The following is a 20,838-nucleotide window of genomic DNA, read 5'->3' on the forward strand; positions in this document are numbered from 1 at the left end:
CTTTGGTTGAGAGAGATAGACTGATGAAAAAAGGTAACGTGGCCAAGTTCAGAGGACTATTCAGTAGGAGGTTGAAAGAGGAACTCTCTGTACAAATTGCTCTGTGAAGGTGCAGACATGAGTTTCCAAACCAGCAAGTTTTCCCAGGTGTTTTTTGGCACCGGGCCTGATAATTCAAACCCTCTGTCTAATCAAGATCAAATTAAACTATGGCTCTGGAAAACTGCTGCCTTATTCTGTCCTTTCATAACAATATAAATTGAGCATCAGCAGATTCTCCCAGTTCTAGATTATCCCTTCAGGCATTTTTGAAGGCTGTCAACTCTCTCCATGTCATTAGAATTAAGCAGAACCCACACTCGAGTGGTCATTCCTTCGGAAGGCTGCCAGGCTTCAGGAGACATTACATTTGTTACATTCTTCCGAATAAGTAACATTCCAAATAGATTAAATCCATTAAAATAATGGGAGCATATCAGGAATGTGCAATCTAATCCAATATCTTGCTATTACTGCAGCAGATGGCTGCTTGCCCAAAATTTTACATGTGATGTAGACCAGCCTATAGCAATATTCCAAAAAATAGAATAAACTTACTATTTATTCTGCTGCTGTTTTCAAGTCCTGACTTCCTTTTCTACACTCATGCCAAAAAAACTTAAAGGAAATATTTTTAATTTGTGTAAACTATGATTTATCAGAAGCATGAAGAAATTATTATGTATCAAAAAGCTTTTTACAGTACAGTTAATTTGCTTGGATGCTCATCCACATTAGGCCCATCAGCATCTAGACAACAGGATCCACCCATCCATGTCTCCTGGACACACATACCCACACCAAAACAAGGGGGTAATGGATGCCTCATCGTTCAGATCCCTCACTAATATAGGTAATACAGGTACAGTTTCATACCATTAAGGAATGAAAGTTAGGGAATAGAATCACTATGGATAAAACATCTGAAAGAATTCCGGCTTTTCTCAGGTAATTAAGTTTCCTTTCTCCACAGGCATCCCTGTTTAAGGGGTCAAAATGCCCTTTTGGTTCTCTTCAATTCCCACAATAAGCTCAATTTAAAATAATAATAATAATGCTGAACATGCACCACAGTGGAATTTTATAAGCCTAATTCTTCCAGGAAAAACATTGGTACTCACAACCCCTCTTTAGTTGATATAGCTTAGGAAGTTAATTTAATTGCCTTTTTTTGGAAGCATAAAAATTGCTTTATAAAGCCACTTCAGGACATTTTCAGATCTTGTTCCATTTTATTTTACATTCTGTAAAGACACACCATTTCTCTCTCAAAGAATGTACAGCCTAAACTATACACACTATAGAGAGAAGTGCAACATACCTTAATATTGCATTTACTTCACCACAAATCGTAGGTATAATCTATAAAATATTCAAGCTCTTTGTGCCATAATGAATGTCATTATTATATAGAGACTGTAAGAATAATTCATTGTTGATTGGAATAAAATTTAGTGCTAAGAGCTAAAATTTGTCTAAAAAATCCAACTCACTTAAACTAATTCTTTTGCTAAGTATATGAATTACATCATCTAAAGCATCCAGCACCTCCCAATGTCTTAAGTATGCACTTTCTTAACATCTAGAAAGGCCCACATAGCTTGACAAATATTTAAAATCTAATTAGCTTTAGCAAACTAACGTTAGATAATCATATTTTAAAAAAATATTTGGCTTCTGATCTCCATTTATTCACAATCTGACAAGTAGACAGATTCTTATCTCTGCCTGAGCTTCAAATCTCGTCTATTCTTTCAAGAGGATTCTAGCTCTAGATAAAAAGACTCTCTCTGGTGGGAGAGGCCTTGTGGGTTAAACACATTTAAAATAAAAAGGTTTCAATATTTACTGAAATAAAGAAGTTGACACCTCCAGTTCCTGTTGTTTGAATTTTATTATTTCTATAATTGTGCACATTTTCTTCTTGGTATTAAGGCTTCCATATCAGACCTCTAATTCTAGTGTTTAAAAAAATAGGTTCATAGAGGATCTCAGTAAGTTATGCAGTTCACTCATCAGGTCCCCTAACAATTTTACTAAAAGCTGGTTTTCAGACTTCTTTTTTATTGTCAGAGACTTTCTCAATAGCCCAAGACAATCTATTTCAGTGACTCACAGCCCTCTCAATCCTTAGACAATCAGTCATGTTGAGCCTTGCAACCTAAAGGTGTTACTTCTTGTCCTAAACACTACAAACACTGAAGGCATTACTCTGATTACTCTTTGAAACAGGCTTGTAAGGTAACCTTAGAATGTCTCACTTGAGTCTCATTTTCTCCAGACTAGGAAAAAATCTCTTTAATTAATTTTATCTTTCTCCTTCTCTTCAGGCCACGTCATCAGTCTCCACTGGTCTGTACTGGAACTCTGCAATCTGTCTAATGGACAGGTGTTTTTCCTGGGGTGTGGCATCTGAAATTAGAAACCGTATTTTGGTAATGACTTAGCTATGATGAATAGAAAAAAATTATTACAAACCCATTCTCAAAGACAAATAGAGGAGCTTACTTATTCACTTCTTTGACTGAAAGAAAGCTTAGTTAATATGAGTCAGATAAACTGGCAATACTGCAGATTAATAAACTCTACTGGGATGAATGTCATGATAAAGAAAGGGGCATGCTAAACCCATTTGAATGACTATATATAGGAGCAAGTTTTCACATCTGACAGGCACAGGGGACAAAATCTGCACTCTGCTCCTCATGTGCAATAATTAATGTCAACCCCATCCTCTGGATTTTTGGTATGGTACCTGCATTTTAACCTAAGCATTACCTCTTGTTTTATGTGCAATTAAAATGAAGATATTTTGATCTCATTCAAGGTGCAAAGGGCTCTGCTGACCTAGAGAGATGAGTCAGAAGTGACTCATCACCTGTTTTTTGGCAGGATGTTTAGAACATGGACAAATCACAAGGTGAATGGTAGGGATCATTTGAAACACCGTGGTCTCTCATCATTATTTAAAGGCTGGGTTTGTTTAAGATTACTTTTTTTTTTTTTCTTCTGAAACCTCACAGATAAACCAGAATACAGAAGATTTCACCTCACTAGAAGATTTTTACTCTATGAGGTTCCACGGATGGCAACAGTCTGTCAGGTGGCACAGCCACAACCTACCACAGACACCAGTTGCTACCACCTGTGATCTCTTGAAGTCCAGAAATAAAAAAATGACTTGGGGTGTGCAGATTTGAAAAGAAACCCTCCTGTCAAACATTTCTGGTTGTGTTGTGCCCTTTTAAAGGGTGTCTGTAGTGTCACATAGAACCAAGTGTCAATCACTTACATACCTCAAGCATTCTTTATTCAGTATTCTGATGGTATCCTTAGATTTCATTTAAAGTCAGACCATTTCTGGACAGATGTTTCACCCTCAGAACCAAAGGAAAACAGTTTCTTCTTTACTGGAACCACTCTCTAGCTTAATGCTGTTATTAACAAAACAAGCAATTGGTAGTTACTCTACCTCTTTTTGGAGGATTTTACAGTACTGCAGATACCAGGAACGAGACTAATCAGAAGTACTATTTCAAGCTTAAGCCAGAAATGTCTTAGAGAAATAAGAGTAACAAATGGACAACAAAATCATTGAGAGAGGTTCATGTATCTATTAGCTGGATTCATAAAGTTGTGGGGACTGTACACTATGCCAGAAGGGTTCTGCCAACTAGAAAGCCAAGTGCCATGCAATGTTTATCCTGTAGCAGCTTAGTCCATTAGCTTTCTTTCCTCTAAAAATGTGTTGCTCCTTCTCTCATTAAGCAGAGGACAAATACACGGACTGCTTACAGCCCTATTAAACTAAGATCAGGTAGAGAGCAGTTAAAAATTGTGTTCTTTTGTCAGCTTCCTCTCTGAGAATCCACAGTGTAATTTTTATAGCAAGTTTAAGTCTTACTTCAGAAGATATCAAAAGGAAAATTCCTCATTGGAAAAGTGAAAGCAATTCATTACCTCATTTGCCTTAACAGAGACATGAATGAAGCAGCACATTGTCCAGAGACACAATTCTGAAGAGAGCTGGAGGACAAAAAGCAAAATAAATACTGTGTTGATCATACTTTTTGTACCTCATTTAATCAACTTTGTATATTTATTTTCTCTCATCTAATCTTTATTGGCCACAGAAGGATCAATTTCCTAAAACTTGTATGACAGTTTAAGTTGTCATAATTGCATCATTATTTCCATTACCATTTTCATTTCATTTCTAAAAATCCAGGTATTCTGACTTGATAAAGACATACTGTTTCCATATTATTTCGAATACAAACTCTCCTGAGACAATCAACAGTGTCTCTCTTCTGAATATCTGTAGTATATTCGTGTCATCCTTACCTCTTCTTTCTGGTTCTCATCATCCAAGCTAATTCCATCCTTTCAGTCCAAAACATGTCTCTCGGGCTGGGATTCCTGCTCTCGCACTCACCAGAGTATGAGACACTTCCAGTTCTGCACATCTCAAGTTTTTTCGGACAAAAGAGGAAGTGCTGCCGTGTGAATGTTGGTGCCACAGAGAATCCCAGGATGGGTCAGGCTGGGAGGGACCACAGTGGTCATCTGGTCCAACCTCCTTGCTCCAGCAGAGTCATCCCAGTGCTCATGGCACAGGATTGTGTCCAGACTGTCCTGGAATATCTCCAGCGAGGGAGAGCCCACACCCTCTATGGGCAATAACACACTCTGGATTACCTCAAATTCTGTCTATGCTTTCAGAGGATCCAGAAGCCCAGATTCAACTAAGTCTGCCCAGGAGCAGGCACCAAAGCTAAAACTTTGAGCTCTTGAATTCTGCTAACTCCTTTTGCTGATTCACCTGCCATAGGTTGTGGTGAAAGCTGGATGCAAATACAAAGAAATGGTTCTATGCACAGAGCAAATCAGGTCTTACGGAAACTTTGTTAGTCTGGACCTACCTGAAGCAATGCTATACCATTCCTTTCATTTTAAACCTTACACTCACCATTTTACTTTGTCATAGAGGAAGAACTCACAGGAAGAGGTTCTAAGCAATTCATTTTGACTGGTTTAGCAGCTCCTTCACATCCAGAGGACTCCAGAAGCACGGAGAGAATTTTGTCCTTATAGAAAGTTTGGTAGGTCTAATTCTGTAAGTATGGGTGCAAGTAATCCAACATACATTGTAAAAGAAGGCAATGAGAAGATGGGAGACTCAAACCTGACAATATTATACATAAAAGTTGTATTCCTGCATGGCATAAACTTCAGTGTAGGCTAATTTGGTCCACTTGTGGAAAAGAAAATTTAAAAAGAGGTAGCTTTGCATTAGAAAGTCTTTTAAGTGTGCTCCTTTGTGTGGTTTCCAGCACTCCTCAGCATCCCCTGGTAGCTGTGAATTACTGAAGTGTGATCATAGGTTTAAGAGTGATATGCCTTGTATGGGGATATGTTATTTTGGACAACAGCCCGACCAACATTCAGAGGACCCTCCACTACCATTTTTGAAAGATTTAAGACACGTTTGGTTACAGCCACATCCACTTCTGCAAACGTGCCCTGAACCAACCTTTGTTAACTTTTTTCCATTCTTTTCCCTTTGCTCTTAGAGTAACAATTAGTCCCATACTGTGCACACATGAATAACAGACACTTTAAAGTGGATTTTGAATACATTCATAATTAAATATCTTTGAAGCAAGCTGTTGTAACTTGGAAATATCTAATTGGAAATACATATTAGCATTATAGTTTATGAAACACTGAGGTTTGCTGCTTGTTACTGGATTTTAAAATTGCTTCAGTATTCCTAAAGAGTTTAAGGGAAACCTGAGATAAGAAAGTTGTTGGCAAAGATGTCACCACATATAAGTCCTGCCAATGCCCTAGTAAAAGACAAAATCTTAATTTTTACCTTGTTATACTTCTGCTATTTTTAAAATAATTTCAAAGGGAAACTAAAAATGGAAACCTGGCATGTAAAATAATAGAGCAGTAACTTTAGATAAACTAATTAGTATCATTTTTTCCAACAAAGCAAAATGATATTAAACAATATTAAAATGATACTTTATGTACACAAACTGTCTAAATACAAAATGCTGAGAACACAGCATACTGAAAGAAGCAGATTTTTTGTAGTCTTCATATTAACTGTTAGAAGAATATATGACTGAGGAAATGTAAGATACAGGTGTATGATCAGTAAGTGCCAGCTTCAATAGTGCAACATTTTATTAATGACAGAAATATCTGGTTTTAACACTGCTCATGTTATGTAAAAACTTCAGTGGTAGTAATAATGGCAGCAAAGGGGGATTTGGCACTGAAGATATAGCAAAAGCACATTTCAGTGGTCTTTTAAGTGCATCAACAAAAAGCTTATTAGTGAAAAATGCAAAAAAACCCCAAAACTTTCAGTTATTTAAACTGGCCAATGAAATAGCAGAATGAAAATCTGTGTAAAATAGTGTAATACAATTTACACAAGGTTATCTTTTTCTCCAAGTCAATTGATGTAAACACAAATATGCTGAGATACATTTAGAAATAGCACACGTGCATTTGGGTTTTATTAAGTTCAACTATACAGCATATAAAGGTTTAGTAATAAAAGGAACACTTTTAAAACTAGGCTTATTTGTGGCTTGCTTGTTTACTTGTAGCCTAATTTATGAATTTTTTTGTTTGTTTGTTTACAAATTAGACCTTCAATGGTAGTGTTCCTAAAAATACATTGGTGTGGAATGTCTAAGTTTGCTATTTTAAAACTCAGCAATCGAAACTGTAGTACAGTGCAGTGATTTCCATCACCTTACACAAAGTTTCCATGTTCTGGTTTCCATGCGTGTATTTTGGTATGCACATCAAACGTGAAGGCAATAAAAGCTGTGTCTGTGATGAAAGAAAAAGCGTGGGGCAAATTAAAATAGCCATTTTGAAACAGTAGTTTATGTCTTTAAAAAAAAAAATCTTTAATTCTCCTACAGCTTTACATACAAAGAATAAATGAGATACGATCTTATTTCCTTAAAATTTAATATGGGAAATGGGTGCAAGATAAAAATCTATGATGTGGTTGACTTGTTTTAAATGTGAACCTGAGTAAGGGCAGGAAATAAACATGACTTATGACTAAAAGAATAAAATTCCTTCATAATTTAAGTAGCTGAACAGGTTTTTAATGTTCTACCACAAAACAGCAAGGCAACAGATGCTAATGGCCTTGTATTCAATGAATTATCATGAACATCCACTGCAAACCTGAATATTTTCTGCAAAAATAAAACATCAGATTATGCACAATAATAAAAAGCATCAGAAATAGATGCACCTGGATTTTCTTCCTTTTTTTTTTTTAAACCACAAATATCAGAATTCAGCATTTATGTCACAGTCCTTGAACAGTTGCTCTGAGATGACTACATTAAGCACACTACTGCACTAAGTAGACACCCCACAACAGGCTTGCACTGCAGCAGTAACATAGTTTTCATGTAGGCACAGACTTTTTTCTCATTCATGTTCAAAAACAACATGAAATAAGCAACTCAAGACAATATTAGGATTCATCCCGCGGTTCCTTGTTAGCGAAAAGTTCTTGCCACTTTGGTAATCGAAGTCACTGAATGTTTTTAAAAACTGCAGGTACCTCGAGGAAAAGAAGAGTTCCATATTCAGCAAGGCAGCATTATATCAGGATATTTTATACCAACTAAGGCATAAAGAACTTTGCATCAGGGTGTACAATACTCAATCTCTGAATAAAGTTTCATATTCTGTGTGCCGAAAGTGCATAGGAGTGGGATTCCACCAGAGTAGAAAGAATCCTCTCACAGTATTAAGGCCTTTCGATTTTGTGTGAGCTGTGTCAGGCTGAAGTCAGCACAGTGGAAAAAAAATAGGCTGTCATCACACTGAACACCACTGGAGTTCCCTTAGCATGTCTTGTCTTCTCCTAGTTGTCGTTCATCATCTTCATCAGCTTCCTCAATAACCTGAATGTCATCTGCTTGAGGTAAAGATGAGATTTCAGTCAGCAGTTTGGCTCCTTCTGTTTTATTTTTTTCTTCCTCTTCGATCACTTTCTTCCATATTTTGTGATTTTCACTGAGGTGGTGTATTAGCTGGCAAAATATTCGTCTACCTTTTTTTCTTTGAGCTTCTGTAAAATTATAAGCATATTGGATTGTTTGACATTCCAAGTAATTGTACTTCGCACATACAAAACCAATGACAGATTGCAAGACAGACATAAATTTGAGCAAGGCATATGGATGATTATTCTGAATATTTAAACAGTGGCATGGCAAAGGATATCACCAAGTTTCTGTTTCAAACTGCAAGTCTCCTGGTAGCACCAAAATTTTTATTGAAAGAGGAAAATTTATGAAGCAGCATAACAGCAAAATCTACAAGATTTGTACAGCACAATTTTAACTGTCATCTCTATGTCTGAAGCTACTGAATGAGAACTACACACCAACTGAAATGTAGAAACTTACTTAAAATAAGATCATCTTCCATTTCTTCATCATCACTCTCTAACTGTGCACCATCGTCATCCTCAGTGCTTTCTGCATCCTCCTCCTCTTCATCAACCCACTGCCCTGGAAGCAATCCAGCTGCATTGTAGGAATTACAAAGGGGGCCAACTATGTGAGTGATGAAAGATTCCTGCAGTTTCGCCAGCTGGGGAGAAGAACGATCCATGAAGGGGCTTATTGGTAATCCAAGACTTGCTTCTTCATCACCCTGAAAGAGAAATGAAAAAGCTTATCAGAATTTCTCACAAAATTAACTTTAAATTTTTATTTTAAAAATTGCTATTAATGAACCAAGTAACCTACAACTTCCTCACGAGGGGAAGCGTAGAGTCAGGCACTGATCTCTTCTCTCCAATGAGAAGTGACAGGACACAAGGGAACAGCCTGAAGTTGGGTTAGGAGAAGTTTAGATTGGATATTAGGAAAAGGTTCTTCACCCAGAGGGTGGTTGGGCACTGAACAGGCTCCCCAGGGCACCGGCCACCGCACCAGCCTGACAGAGCTCAAGAAGCATTTGGACAGTGCTCTCAGGCTCATGGTGTGATTTTTGGGGTGTCCTGGGCAGGGCCAGGGGTTAGACATTGATGATTCTTGTGGTCCCTCTGTGATTCCACGAACCATCACAAGGATTGTATCTTTTTACTGGCGACAATAATATGGACTAAGTGAATGTAAATGTAATTAGGCCAGTTTAAAATAAAGACACATTATGGCTCGGACTTGCACAGTCCACAATCCTCCCTTCAGCTTATGCCTGGATGGAGAACTAGCTCTACTGGAGCTGCTATTCCTCTGCCTTCACAGGATGGCTTCAGAGGAGGCAGAGACTCGACTTCAATTGCTGAGCTGGTGGACAGAGAAAATGGCAGAGTGATCAGCCACAGCAAGGCACTCTGGTAATGGCATCCCCTGCAAGGCCACAGACGAATGACATGAACTATAACATCCAGAGTAAAGTGGTTTGGTTTGGGTTTTTTTCCCATTTTATAAACTGGAGAAGAAAAACACTGAACAGTTGCTCACAGAAAAATCTGATCTCTAATTACTTATCTCAGCATTTCCATGGACTTGATAGTTTTAGAGCTGAACATACATTTCCAGCTTGGGGATTTTGCACATATTCTTTGACCTGGAAACATATCTGTGAACTTACCTTCCGAAAGTAAAAGAAGTTATTTTGGTTTATCAGCATCATCCTAAGGAAAGAAGCCCTCCCCCTCAAAAATCCCCTAATATCTGAAAAATGGAAAATATTGGCTAGGAGCTTGTTTTCTGGACACAATTAGTACAAACTAAAAGATCATGCTAGTAAGCTATCAATGAAAATATATTTCAGTATTCAGAATGAGAAGATGTAAATATCTTACCTGAAGATTTAAAACAAGGAATAAAGCTTAATTTAGTTAAACCACTGTTAAAACAAAGAATCAATCATCTGCCCATCATTAAAACAGAAGAGAAAATTGCTCTCGCCATACCCACCTGTTCATAAAATTCATTGACAATGCCTTCAGTCCATTTCAGATGTAGCTCTCTGACTTTGGCAGGGCCATTAATATCAGCCAGTTTGATGCATATTTGACAGGCCAGCAGGCGATCGTTTTCATTGCTCCATTCTATGCCATTACTGTTCATGTCATTCACCTGGCATAGGCACAAACATCAAGTTAAAACTGATCATCGTGGGTTTATTAGGCAATCTACAAACCATCTACAGCTGGTTTGTACAAAGAAAATACTTTATTTGCGTTTTTAATAACTTAAATTTAAATAATATAAAACTTTAAATGCAAGTAATTAAAACTAACAACTACTGAGAAGCAGTGATAACATCGGTATATCAAGACCAGAGCAGTGCAGACACTAAAGTGGAACAAACCTTGGCATTAAATTCTGCAAGGAAATCAAAATGCTTCTTGAGGTCTGTGGCAAGGATTGCTTCAATCACTAAGAAACGAAAACGCTTGAATTCCACATGATCGAGGTTCGATAAAAAGTTGTATTCTGGTTGTGATAAGAAAAGATTCCAGGCAGATGCAGCATGGTGATTTTCTAAGACTGATCTGTCATTGTAGAGAACAGCCTACAGATAAAAAAAACCAGAACATCATAAATTACACAGGAAAATTTTAAAGTTATAATTAAATATTCTGAAGTTTCAGGGCTAGTCAGGAACTACATTAGGCAAAAAAAAAAAATAGAAATTATATTTTGCCTTCTAGTTTTTGGGTTAAAGCGACACGAAAATGACAGATGAGGGGGAAAAAAACCCCCAAACTTAACAATTAGCAAAGTTCTTTGATTCTTTAAAAGTCCTTAACAATGTCCTAGTGACATCTACATTCAGACTGTAGGCACACATACACAAACCACTTAAGACTTTGCACAGTGTATGTGTGGAGCAGTGTGTGTTTTATGTCAAATAGTGATGAAAAAAAAACCAAGAAAAAGAAATCTAAGTATATGCTTTTAATTCCTCTTAATTGTGTTGGAAAAACAAAAGCAAACAAACAAAAAAACCCCACAAACCAAACCATTTAAAAACAAACAGAAAATCCCCCATCTAACAAAAACAAAGAAACAAATAAAAACATAACAAACAAAAAACCCCACCACAAAAAGAACTCCAAAACATACAAAACATATAAGAACTGTCATTACTGGGAAATGGTGCAAAGTATCACTAGTTTTCAAAGTGCTATGTTTAATGCTGATGCATAAAGCTAACTAAAATATAAAAACAGCAGCAGATTTTACTCACAGCTTCCATGTTTATATAAAACACTCTATAAATAATTAATCCTGTATAGATGAAACAGAACCTGAAAGAAACCTTCATTTTGTCGATGCTTTTTGCAGTTTTTCCAAGAATGCTTATATTTTTGAAACTTGGTGATGGGTGTCTCTGTTGTTTGCTTTTCTGCTTCCTTGCATGCTATTTTCAGCAGAAATACATATCTGCCTACATCCTAAACTCTCTTTGTAAAAAGGAGTTGTTGAAAACTGATTGGAAAGTTCCCTTTCTAAGTTTTTATCTCCTAACAAGCAGTTCCAGTTTCTGATCTATTGTTGTTATTGGTGTTGTAATTATTATTTAAGTTTCCTGTCCGTACCTTATTAAGAGAGATCCAAAGAGCCATCAGAGTTGCTTAGACAGACCTAGGGCCAGCTCTCTATGAAATAATCCTTTACTCTGTCCTGCACTGGTTTAGGTTGTTATTTTCATTTTTGCAAGTTGAAAGTTGTTTCTACATGCATACACAACCAATACATACAAAACACACCACAATTTAACAGGGTAGAAAAATAACAATATTACACATGTACAGTACACATTAATTTCCCCATTCCTTAAATTGGGCCTTAAACACTTAAATCCTAAATAACTTCTTTAGGGATATAGAATAGAAAAAATTTCTTTGTACTGATTTCAAACAGAAACAAATAATTTTCTGCTTAAAGAGGTTCTTACCTGAGGTGCATTTGTGGCCACTAGAAAAGCATTTGTGCGTCCAGGATGGTCATAGTCGTGCATGGCAGCTGCTACATACAAAGCCATCAATTCCAAAGCAGGAATGTTTGATGCCAGACAGCCATAACTGTCATCAACAATAGGACAGCTTTTTGAAGAAGTGTAGCTGACTTGAACAGGGGCAATACCACTGGCTTCATCTAAAAAAAAAATCAAAGTACAAAAAATAGAAGATTTTTTAGAATGGTATTTCATTCATATCTGTAATACATTATGAATGATGCAGCCAGACACTGTTGTAAACATGGTATTTTTATCCTTGCTGTCATGAAGCTGAATAATTGGCAGAGACTTATATTTTGAAAAAGTCAAATTTATAGATAAATTAACAGATTTGAAGAAAAGCTGAAATGCCATTGAGTTGCAAATTTGTAGCACTAACAGAACGTTCTACTGTTTGTCTCCAGCCTCAATTAGTCCAAGAAAAGATCAATCAGCACCTTCCTTAGTATTTCTATAATTTTCCCATTTCTTGAACTTGCAAACCTACAGGAAAACCTTGGCGAGGGCAGTGGAAACTACCACAAAAGGAACTAACTGCATGAAGTTAGAAGTATTTGCATGATAAGATTCACAGTTTTATTCTTCTCTTTCTTTTTTCTTTTTCTAGTGACAAAGTCACTACTTAAAGAAAATAAAAAGGAATAGCACTTATTTCATCAGTGCATAATATAAGAGGAACTCCTTTTCCTTCATAAAATAAGCAAGGATTGAAATCCTGAAACTACTTACACTGGAAGAGTTTCCAAGCAATAAGACTATAATTTCTTATTTTAATTTTGCTTTTTTTTTGTAGAAGGGAACAAAATTATTTTTATCACTTTTGTCCAGTTAAGTCTCCAGACCCAATCCATTTAACACTTGGAGAAAGAAAAGGCAATAGGGTGCAATCTGTAGATATGGACAAACTTGGAAAAAATGAGAAAATTCCAGCCTTTTAAAAGCCACACAACTCATGTCTTGTCTTTTTCTACTACACATAAAAAGCACAGTTCTTGAAGAGAGTTTGATTTCCTCTCTTCATTTTTCCAAAATACAAACCATTTAGCATCAAAGTCTATGTTTACAATCTTTTTTTTTTTTTTTTTTTTTTTTAATCCTTCACTTACAGGAAAGATTTTGGTAAAAATTACAAATTCTTAATTAAAAAGTTTGTACTATGAAGTCATAGACAAAACAAAAGCAAGCGTCATTGGAAGTAATGGCACACAAAATTTGAATTTGGAGTCTGTATTACTCTTTCAGGGATGCTCTTACACAGTTACTGGTAGGGTGGTCACTTCCCTGCCTGAAAGTCTGCATGTGACACCTAATAGAAAATTCTGAAGTATTAATTTTTATACTAAAGCCATTAAGGAGAACTTCAATTACGTTAAATACTTTGGTATTTTTTCTTTGGTCTGTTTAACTTTCCAAAAAATTAAGAAGTATTAGTCTAACGTATTTCAAATGCTAAAAATACCCCTGACTATGGCAGGAAACAGAGATTTCATTCAGCATAGAAAATTTATTAAGTGAACCAGTTTTCTTGGCTAACAAACTAACCATTACTCATCTAATAATTTTTCTAAAAGTCAATTGCATGATATTTCTGAACGGTGTGTGCTTTGTAATTTTTTTCTACTGCCTTATATTAAAGCACAAAAAAAAAAAAAAAAAAAGTGAGTCACAAGAATAATTAGATCTTTTCTTCCAGAATAATTTGGTTTACCTGCTGTAGTTTCATTAAAACATTCTTCAGCAAAACAAAATTAACTGATATGAATGCATACCTATATCAGTCTCCATTATATGCTCACTACGGATTTGCTGAAATCCAGGAATGGGCCGTGTTGTCAGATACCACACTGCATGGAGAACATCCGTGGCATGGATACGATTGTGGTCTGAAAATCAGCAAGATACAATGAAGAAATGTTATCTGAAATGTCATCAAAAAGAACAACAACAACAACAAAAGAAAACAAAACAAGTACAAAATGTATTATGTGATTAAATTGATTAAATATAAAAGGAAAAATTGTATTTAAGCTGTTAGTAGAGGATATATGTATCACTGAACACTTTTAAGAGGGAAATTAGATAGACATCAAGCATTCAAGTCTATGCACACTTCATCCTACCTGGGCCTCAGGAAGGGATTAAATGTCCTTTTAAATCAACCATGGTGAGAAGCAAGCACAGCTTGCAATCTAACACCTACGAGCACCTGGGCTGGGGAAACATCTGTGGAGTGGGGAAGTGTGTTTCTTGCTTTGTTTTCCAATAAATTTGGCTGCTCTACACAGCAAGATGAACAACTACCATCAAAATTCTCTATTTGCTTCTCATTTTATTAAGGACCTAAGCCAAATTTCTGTTAAGTCAGCAAATATTCTCCAAGTGACTTCAGTATGTTTGATTCAACCACTAATTCAAATTCTTTAAGATTATCTTCAAACTGCAAATTAACAAATTCGGTTTTAGAGTCCACCCACTTTGTCCTACAATTCATTAGAGCAGTTCCAAGTTCTGTCAAGTGTATTCATTAAAAACACACTAAGCTCAGACACTGCCTACCAATACAAATGCACACACTGGAGGAGACACACTGATATAAAATTCCACGTGCAGCCAGGGAGTACTTACAGGGAATATCCCGGTAGCCGTTTTCTAGCGCGCAGAAGTAATTCATGAACTCTTGAGTGGGGATTTTGAAAATTTCAAACAAGCCAGTGTCTCGAAACAAGCTATAAGTTACCTAAACAAAGATTAATATTAATTGAATTCTGAAAGGTATACCAATGCATGTTCAGCTTTTTCAACTTTGAGAATATTCTTGTTTTTAAAATTTTACATGCCAACAGACTTTGAAATTACTGAAATTCCATTAAAGATTATCAGAATGCTATTGTCATAGAGATATATTTAACAAATTTTTAGCGCAAAAATGTGTATTTTTATGATCCTCTCAATAATAAAAGCTTTTATTTCCTTACTGATAAATCCTATGCACAACTGATTATTTTTAATAATATTGCCAAAATTTTTTCGTAAGGCTAAGTAAGTCCTGCTTTATTCCGTTAGCGACCTAAAAAGAAGAAATTTACATTCTGATTTATTATTCAAAACTTTGAATTACTTAATTATAGCAGCAGAGTCATTAACAATAAAACAAAGAGAAACAAACAGCACCAGCCCCTCAACACTGTGGTTATTTTTGAGACTTTGACAAAGAGATCCTAGTTCTTGTGTTTATTATGACTTGAGTGTTTTTAACAAAACTAGCTGGTAAATGAAGAAGTATTTCAAAAAGGTACTCAGAATATCCAATTATGTATATGAAGCATATGTTACAGTTTACATGGAGAACTTAGTGTACTTCAAAGCCTAATCCCGCCCCCCCCAAGGCTAAAAATATTTTTTAAAACAAGTCACTGCTACTCATTTTTATAACTTTTTTTCCTAGACATAGCAGAGGAACAAGAAGTTCTGAAATGTGAGAGTTGCTCACAGGAACAGGAGCAGCAAAAGAAGGAGACATCACTCCTTCCACCTGGCCCAACCTTTCCCCTTTCACATATCCAGTCTGAGAACCTTACAACTGATGAGGGTAAAATGCACTTTTTAATTGGCTGCTAAATAAGAAATGAATCAGGTGCTTAGAGCGCAACAGGCAGAAGCTCTGGGGTGGGAGAAGGAGAAGTAACAACATACACACAATCTCAGGAAGAACTAGTACAGAAATTCTGGTAGAGTTAAGGCCTGTACACCAAAGTACATAGAGGTGTGAACTCTGCCCTAGAGTTCCTCTGCACACAAATGGAATGCAAGCCCGTGTGGATCACTGAGTATCCTGCACTAGAAAAACCACTCAAAAGTGGTTTGGGGCATTCTAGTCTGTACATTAACACTTGTCACTAACTTGGGTGACAAAAGACCTGAAAACATTTGATCAACAAAGCCTAATCGAATATTAAAAAAAAAACCAAACCAAAACCACCAAAGTATTGTGTATTATGAAAGAAAAGATGGTGTCTAATGACAAGAATTAAACTATTCCCATTGGTGTTTCCTGACTCCAGTCCAGGGGCAGGCCTGTGATTCCAACTGCATCATAGTGCTTCCAACTTGTTTCCTTCCCTCCAGCTGATTGTTCCTAACACTGACCTTGAACAAAAGTGTCATGTTCTGTTCCAGAGTGGAAAACTAAGATACTGGAAATAAAACTATTTAATGGTCAGATCAGAAGCTCCACGATTGCTAAATCCACCCTAAGGAAGGAGACAGAAGCTTCCAGGTGACCTTGATGAATGGGAGAAGCTGGGGAAGAGCAAACAGAATCCTATTCTTGCACCTGCCAGCAGGTTTGGCTTCAGCAAAATGAAACTGCATGGAAGAGCTTAGTAGTAAGTCAGAAAGAGATAAAAGGGATACTACGTGCAGAAAGCAGCATGGAAAAAACATCCCACTGTTTGTAGGATCAAGAGGCAAAAGACTGCCTAAAAGATCACTTCTCTTCCCTCACGGGGGTAGCGCTGGCAGAAATATTTTACTGAAATAAAGAAAAGAGAAATGGTTGATAAACAGAGTAGTAATTCTGAAAGCAGGAGGTAATTTTGCACAGGCAATGGCATATTGTGATAAAACCCAGTCAGTGTGAGTCTAACCTATGTACATTGAGAATAAAATTCAGAAAAACTGGAGCATGTTCTCTATAGATAAACCATTTTTTATGGTTTACAATGGCATGGAGTACATGAGAAGTCATATTTCTGCTTTTCAAGATAGCATTCACACATATGTGCACTGCAAAACTTCTTCATGGTTTAAATAAAATACAGAAGCATGACACCTTTACATACCCTCCCTCATATAATAGAAGACAACAAACCTGGCTAAGGATCCTTCCAGACTGATCTCCCATTTCTTTTACAAGGTCAAAAATTTGGAAATTCCAATTGTTCATTTTCTCCATTAGTGAATCATGGTCTAATAACATTGTTTCTAATGAAGAGCTCTGTTCCACCTGTATGAGATTAAGATACTTTATCATCTCTAAAATAACAACGAAAACTAATTTATCAGTTGTGTTGGCAAAAAAAAAGCCTTGAAAATGATAAATCATTTGTGAATTTATTGAATGGTGCTGCAACTACGGCTATGAGAAAATCATAAATCAATATCACAAATAGCACAGTTAAAGGCTTGACTTCTCCTGTTTTGGGCAGCAAATTCCAGGGCTTTCTGAGATGGCACTAGATTTTCCTTCTTATTTGTTTTTAAGCAAGATGAGTTAAAACAAAGCCAAAATATGCATAGGCTAACCCAAGATTTACTGAGCTTTAAGATTTTGTTAATTGGACGAGCTTTAAAAACACCTGATTTATAAACCCAAAATGTTAATAGCACTGTATTGAGCATTCCTTTGTAAGTCTCACTGGAACTGCTGCATCTTTCATAAACTTCCAAAGGAAAATACCAGCCAAACAGTGTTTGAGCATACCCCCTCAACATTAAATCTACACAAATCAATAGTGATCAACAAAATCAATACAATCACAACCTTTCCTATCATTTGCTAGGGACATTTATGCAAGATAGAAATAAACAGTTGTTAAAGGAAAATTTGAACTCCCATGCACCACCACCCTTTGGAAATTACTATTTTAGCAATGCAAGGGCCTCTTCACAGCAAGTTAGGAATTACAAAGAAATACTGAATTGAGAAAAGTTACTGCAAGTGGTTTTTTGCAATTACATGCTTACAAGCAGTTTATTTTGTGTTTGATCAATCATTTCCTTCCTTCCATCTTTCCTCTCCTCCATATGGTGGAAAGATTCTTTTGAAGCATTAGCACTTGCAATTTCACCTTAAAGAAAGCACATACAGAAATACTATATCAATAATTTATTTGTAAATTACTACTGCCTAATAATTTTTGGACTGATCATACAGATTTGTCACAGAAATAAAAGTAATAGCTTGTTTCTAAACCATTTAATTTAAGAAATATGCAAAAAGAGTTGTAAAGGACAAAATTTATTAGACAAAACCTATTTGAACATTAAGAAAAGCTAAAAGCATTGCTTTTATTTGCAAAAAATTGGTTCAGTGATCAGTTTAGCTTAGTTGGTAGAGCACTTGTTTGATATATGGAGTACAGATCTATAAAGGTATTAGTGGAAGCCTGTTTTAAAATCCTTACTATGGAGCAGGCAATATTTTGTATTATTTTGATTATTCTAAAACACAAAACAAAGTCAAATACACACATAGGTTAAAATATAGGAAAAAATTTATGTAGAAATAATAAAATTTTAATTTAACTGGCTTTCAAAAAAAAAGCAGCAAGTTGATATCAAGTATTTGTCTATTTCGAAATCCCACCTGATTTTCTGTCTCTGTATTCTGCAAATTCTGGTTCTGGTATTGGAACAGGCTTGAGTATCTGACGTCCACAGCTTACAGAATACATGAAAAATATTTACAACATTCAGTAACTTTCTTCTTTTGCTACTGCTGTCTTCTACTGAAAAATATCTGCAGATTACTTTTTAAAAAAAAGGCTTGTGAAGATTTCTTCAACAACTGACCTTAGTGTTTTCTCTTAAATTTGGCACACATAGATTTAGTCTGTCCTTGGATAACAATCAACCATCACCTCCCCCAGACTTAGACCTCTGAATTAATAAAGTAGAGCTCATAACTAAGAGGGTATTCAGAAACACAGACTTCAATTCCCAAGTAAGAAACCCTCCTTTTCTAAAATTCCATAGAATATTGTTCCTCTACAAAACAGCTGCTGAGAAGGATGGGCCATGGCAAAGCAGTGACATACATTCAGCATTCTTTATTCTCCCCTGGATAACAGTTACAGATTATTTTGAGATCTTATGCCTTTTTCAATCCTAGTAGGTGCACAGGTCTTGCTTTATTTTTTTGCTTTTTTTTGGTTTTGGTTTTCATTTTAATTGCATTCCTTTCAACAGATATGAAGTGACTGAAACTATAACAGAGTTTACAGTACCTGCTGCACATATAACCTACAGGTGTTTTAACTGGCTGCTGAAAATCTGGAGAGCTAGATGTGTGTCCTGGAGCCTTGTGTATATTAATGCTTGGTTTTGTGAGGAAATCAGCAGTGTCAGGGAACTCGACAGGTGACCAGTTGCTGAAAGCCCCACTGGAGACAGATCCGTGACTCGGTGACCCCACGGGACTCAGGCCGGGAGAAGCACCTTCCAAAACAAACATTGCATGGGGTTCAGATGACAGTGAAGTTGTTGCTGTTTACCAAGACTGGATTTAAACAACAAGGGACATACTAATGTTATTTTAGTGCTGTGTTTTGATGAAAAACCCCTTGATGTACCATCTTGTTACTGTACAAATTGCGTGGTCTTACCTGCTCGTCTGGGACCCATGTGATGGGTCAGTGTCACAGAGGATGATCTTTGCTTTGGTATTGTCAGCAAGTTTGCACCAAAAGACCCATTTGAGTGAGATCCTTGGCTGAAAAGAAAAAAAACAGTAAGAATTTTTTTTATGTCTTTCCTAGTTTTTCTTCCATTTTTATTAAATAAAATCCTTTTAAAATAGGTATACTGCCCTGTGACATGTCCACCACCATTCAAGAAAGAGAGAATACTACAAAGCAGGCAAATTCAAGACCAGCTAGAAAATATGTCAATCACATGAAATAAAAACTGCTGTGTACTGACTGAAAGCAACAAAAAACTTTACACAGTCCTAAAATGACACAATAAATATACTCAGACTATGTGTGATAGGTTTTACTTTCTAACATGCTACTTTCCTTGAACATTTGAAGCAGGCTGTTTCCGAACAGATCTGAGGATTGATTACTTTGGAAACACACTGAGAACCTCACACAGCCACAGCGGTTTTCAAATAAATTTTGCATATTCAATTAATTATTTTATTTAGTATAAACTTAAAACCAAAGCTATTTTTGACATCGAATCATATTTTGCTTCAGTGGCCAAATCGTTCAACTCAATTGCTCAATTCTGCCATCTGCTGTTGCAGAGACGAAATTTCATGCCATAATTTAAAATTCTATTTGCTTTAGTGAGCAGAAATGTAATATGCAACTAAATATAATTGCATATGCGCACTTCAACGTGAAAATAGTTAATTTAAAACTATTTCTCTTCAGGAGGGGAAAGCAGTATTTACCAAAACAGATTTAATCTTTCTTAAGCCGATTGCAAAAAAAGTCCAATACAGAAATAATACTTGATCTCCCATCACTAGTTTAAATATATGAATATGAAAAATGAGTTAAAGAATAAACATGGATTTGTTTCTGTGTATCTACACCCACTGGAGAGGGTCCAGCAGAAGCCACAAAGGGGATGAAGGGTCTGGAGCATCTCCCTTATGAGGAGAAACTGCAGAAGCTGGGCCTGTTTAGTCCAGAGAAGGCTGAAAGGGGATCTCATCAGTGCACATAAATATCTCAAAGGTGAGCTAAGAGGATGGTGCCAGATTCTCTTCAGTGGCACCCAGAAAGAGGATGAGGAGCAATGGCCATAAACCAGAACATGAGAAGTTTCACCTCAACATGAGGAAGAACTTCCTTACATTTTGAGCTAGTGTTTGAATGAGAAACCAAATCAAAAAATCTGCATACAAATAAAACAGATGCTCCCAAGAGCTGCTTTTGAACAGTAAGGAAAGTAAGGAAACCCTCTGTAAATATACATTGAGACTGCAGCAGGAGAGCTGGGCCTCAGATTGAAATCCCATGG

General features: G+C 36.3%; 1 protein-coding gene across 1 annotated transcript in view; it reads right to left on the bottom strand.

Moving 5' to 3' along the window:
- Positions 1-6,855: 6,855 nt before the first annotated feature.
- Positions 6,856-20,838, bottom strand: part of PDE3B (phosphodiesterase 3B) — an 82,939-nt gene continuing 68,956 nt past the window's right edge. Inside the window, exons 5-16 of the mRNA XM_032112104.1 lie at positions 19,470-19,576; positions 19,092-19,302; positions 18,452-18,525; positions 17,830-17,933; positions 16,955-17,089; positions 14,710-14,821; positions 13,854-13,967; positions 12,022-12,221; positions 10,429-10,632; positions 10,032-10,193; positions 8,508-8,757; positions 6,856-8,167 (exon numbers count right to left, since the gene is read on the bottom strand). Coding sequence (XP_031967995.1) covers positions 7,941-8,167; positions 8,508-8,757; positions 10,032-10,193; positions 10,429-10,632; positions 12,022-12,221; positions 13,854-13,967; positions 14,710-14,821; positions 16,955-17,089; positions 17,830-17,933; positions 18,452-18,525; positions 19,092-19,302; positions 19,470-19,576 — 1,900 coding nt within the window. The 3' untranslated portion in view covers positions 6,856-7,940. The remainder of the gene's footprint in view (positions 8,168-8,507; positions 8,758-10,031; positions 10,194-10,428; positions 10,633-12,021; positions 12,222-13,853; positions 13,968-14,709; positions 14,822-16,954; positions 17,090-17,829; positions 17,934-18,451; positions 18,526-19,091; positions 19,303-19,469; positions 19,577-20,838) is intronic.

Source organism: Corvus moneduloides, chromosome 6, assembly GCF_009650955.1.
Source record: "Corvus moneduloides isolate bCorMon1 chromosome 6, bCorMon1.pri, whole genome shotgun sequence".
NCBI lineage: Eukaryota > Metazoa > Chordata > Aves > Passeriformes > Corvidae > Corvus > Corvus moneduloides.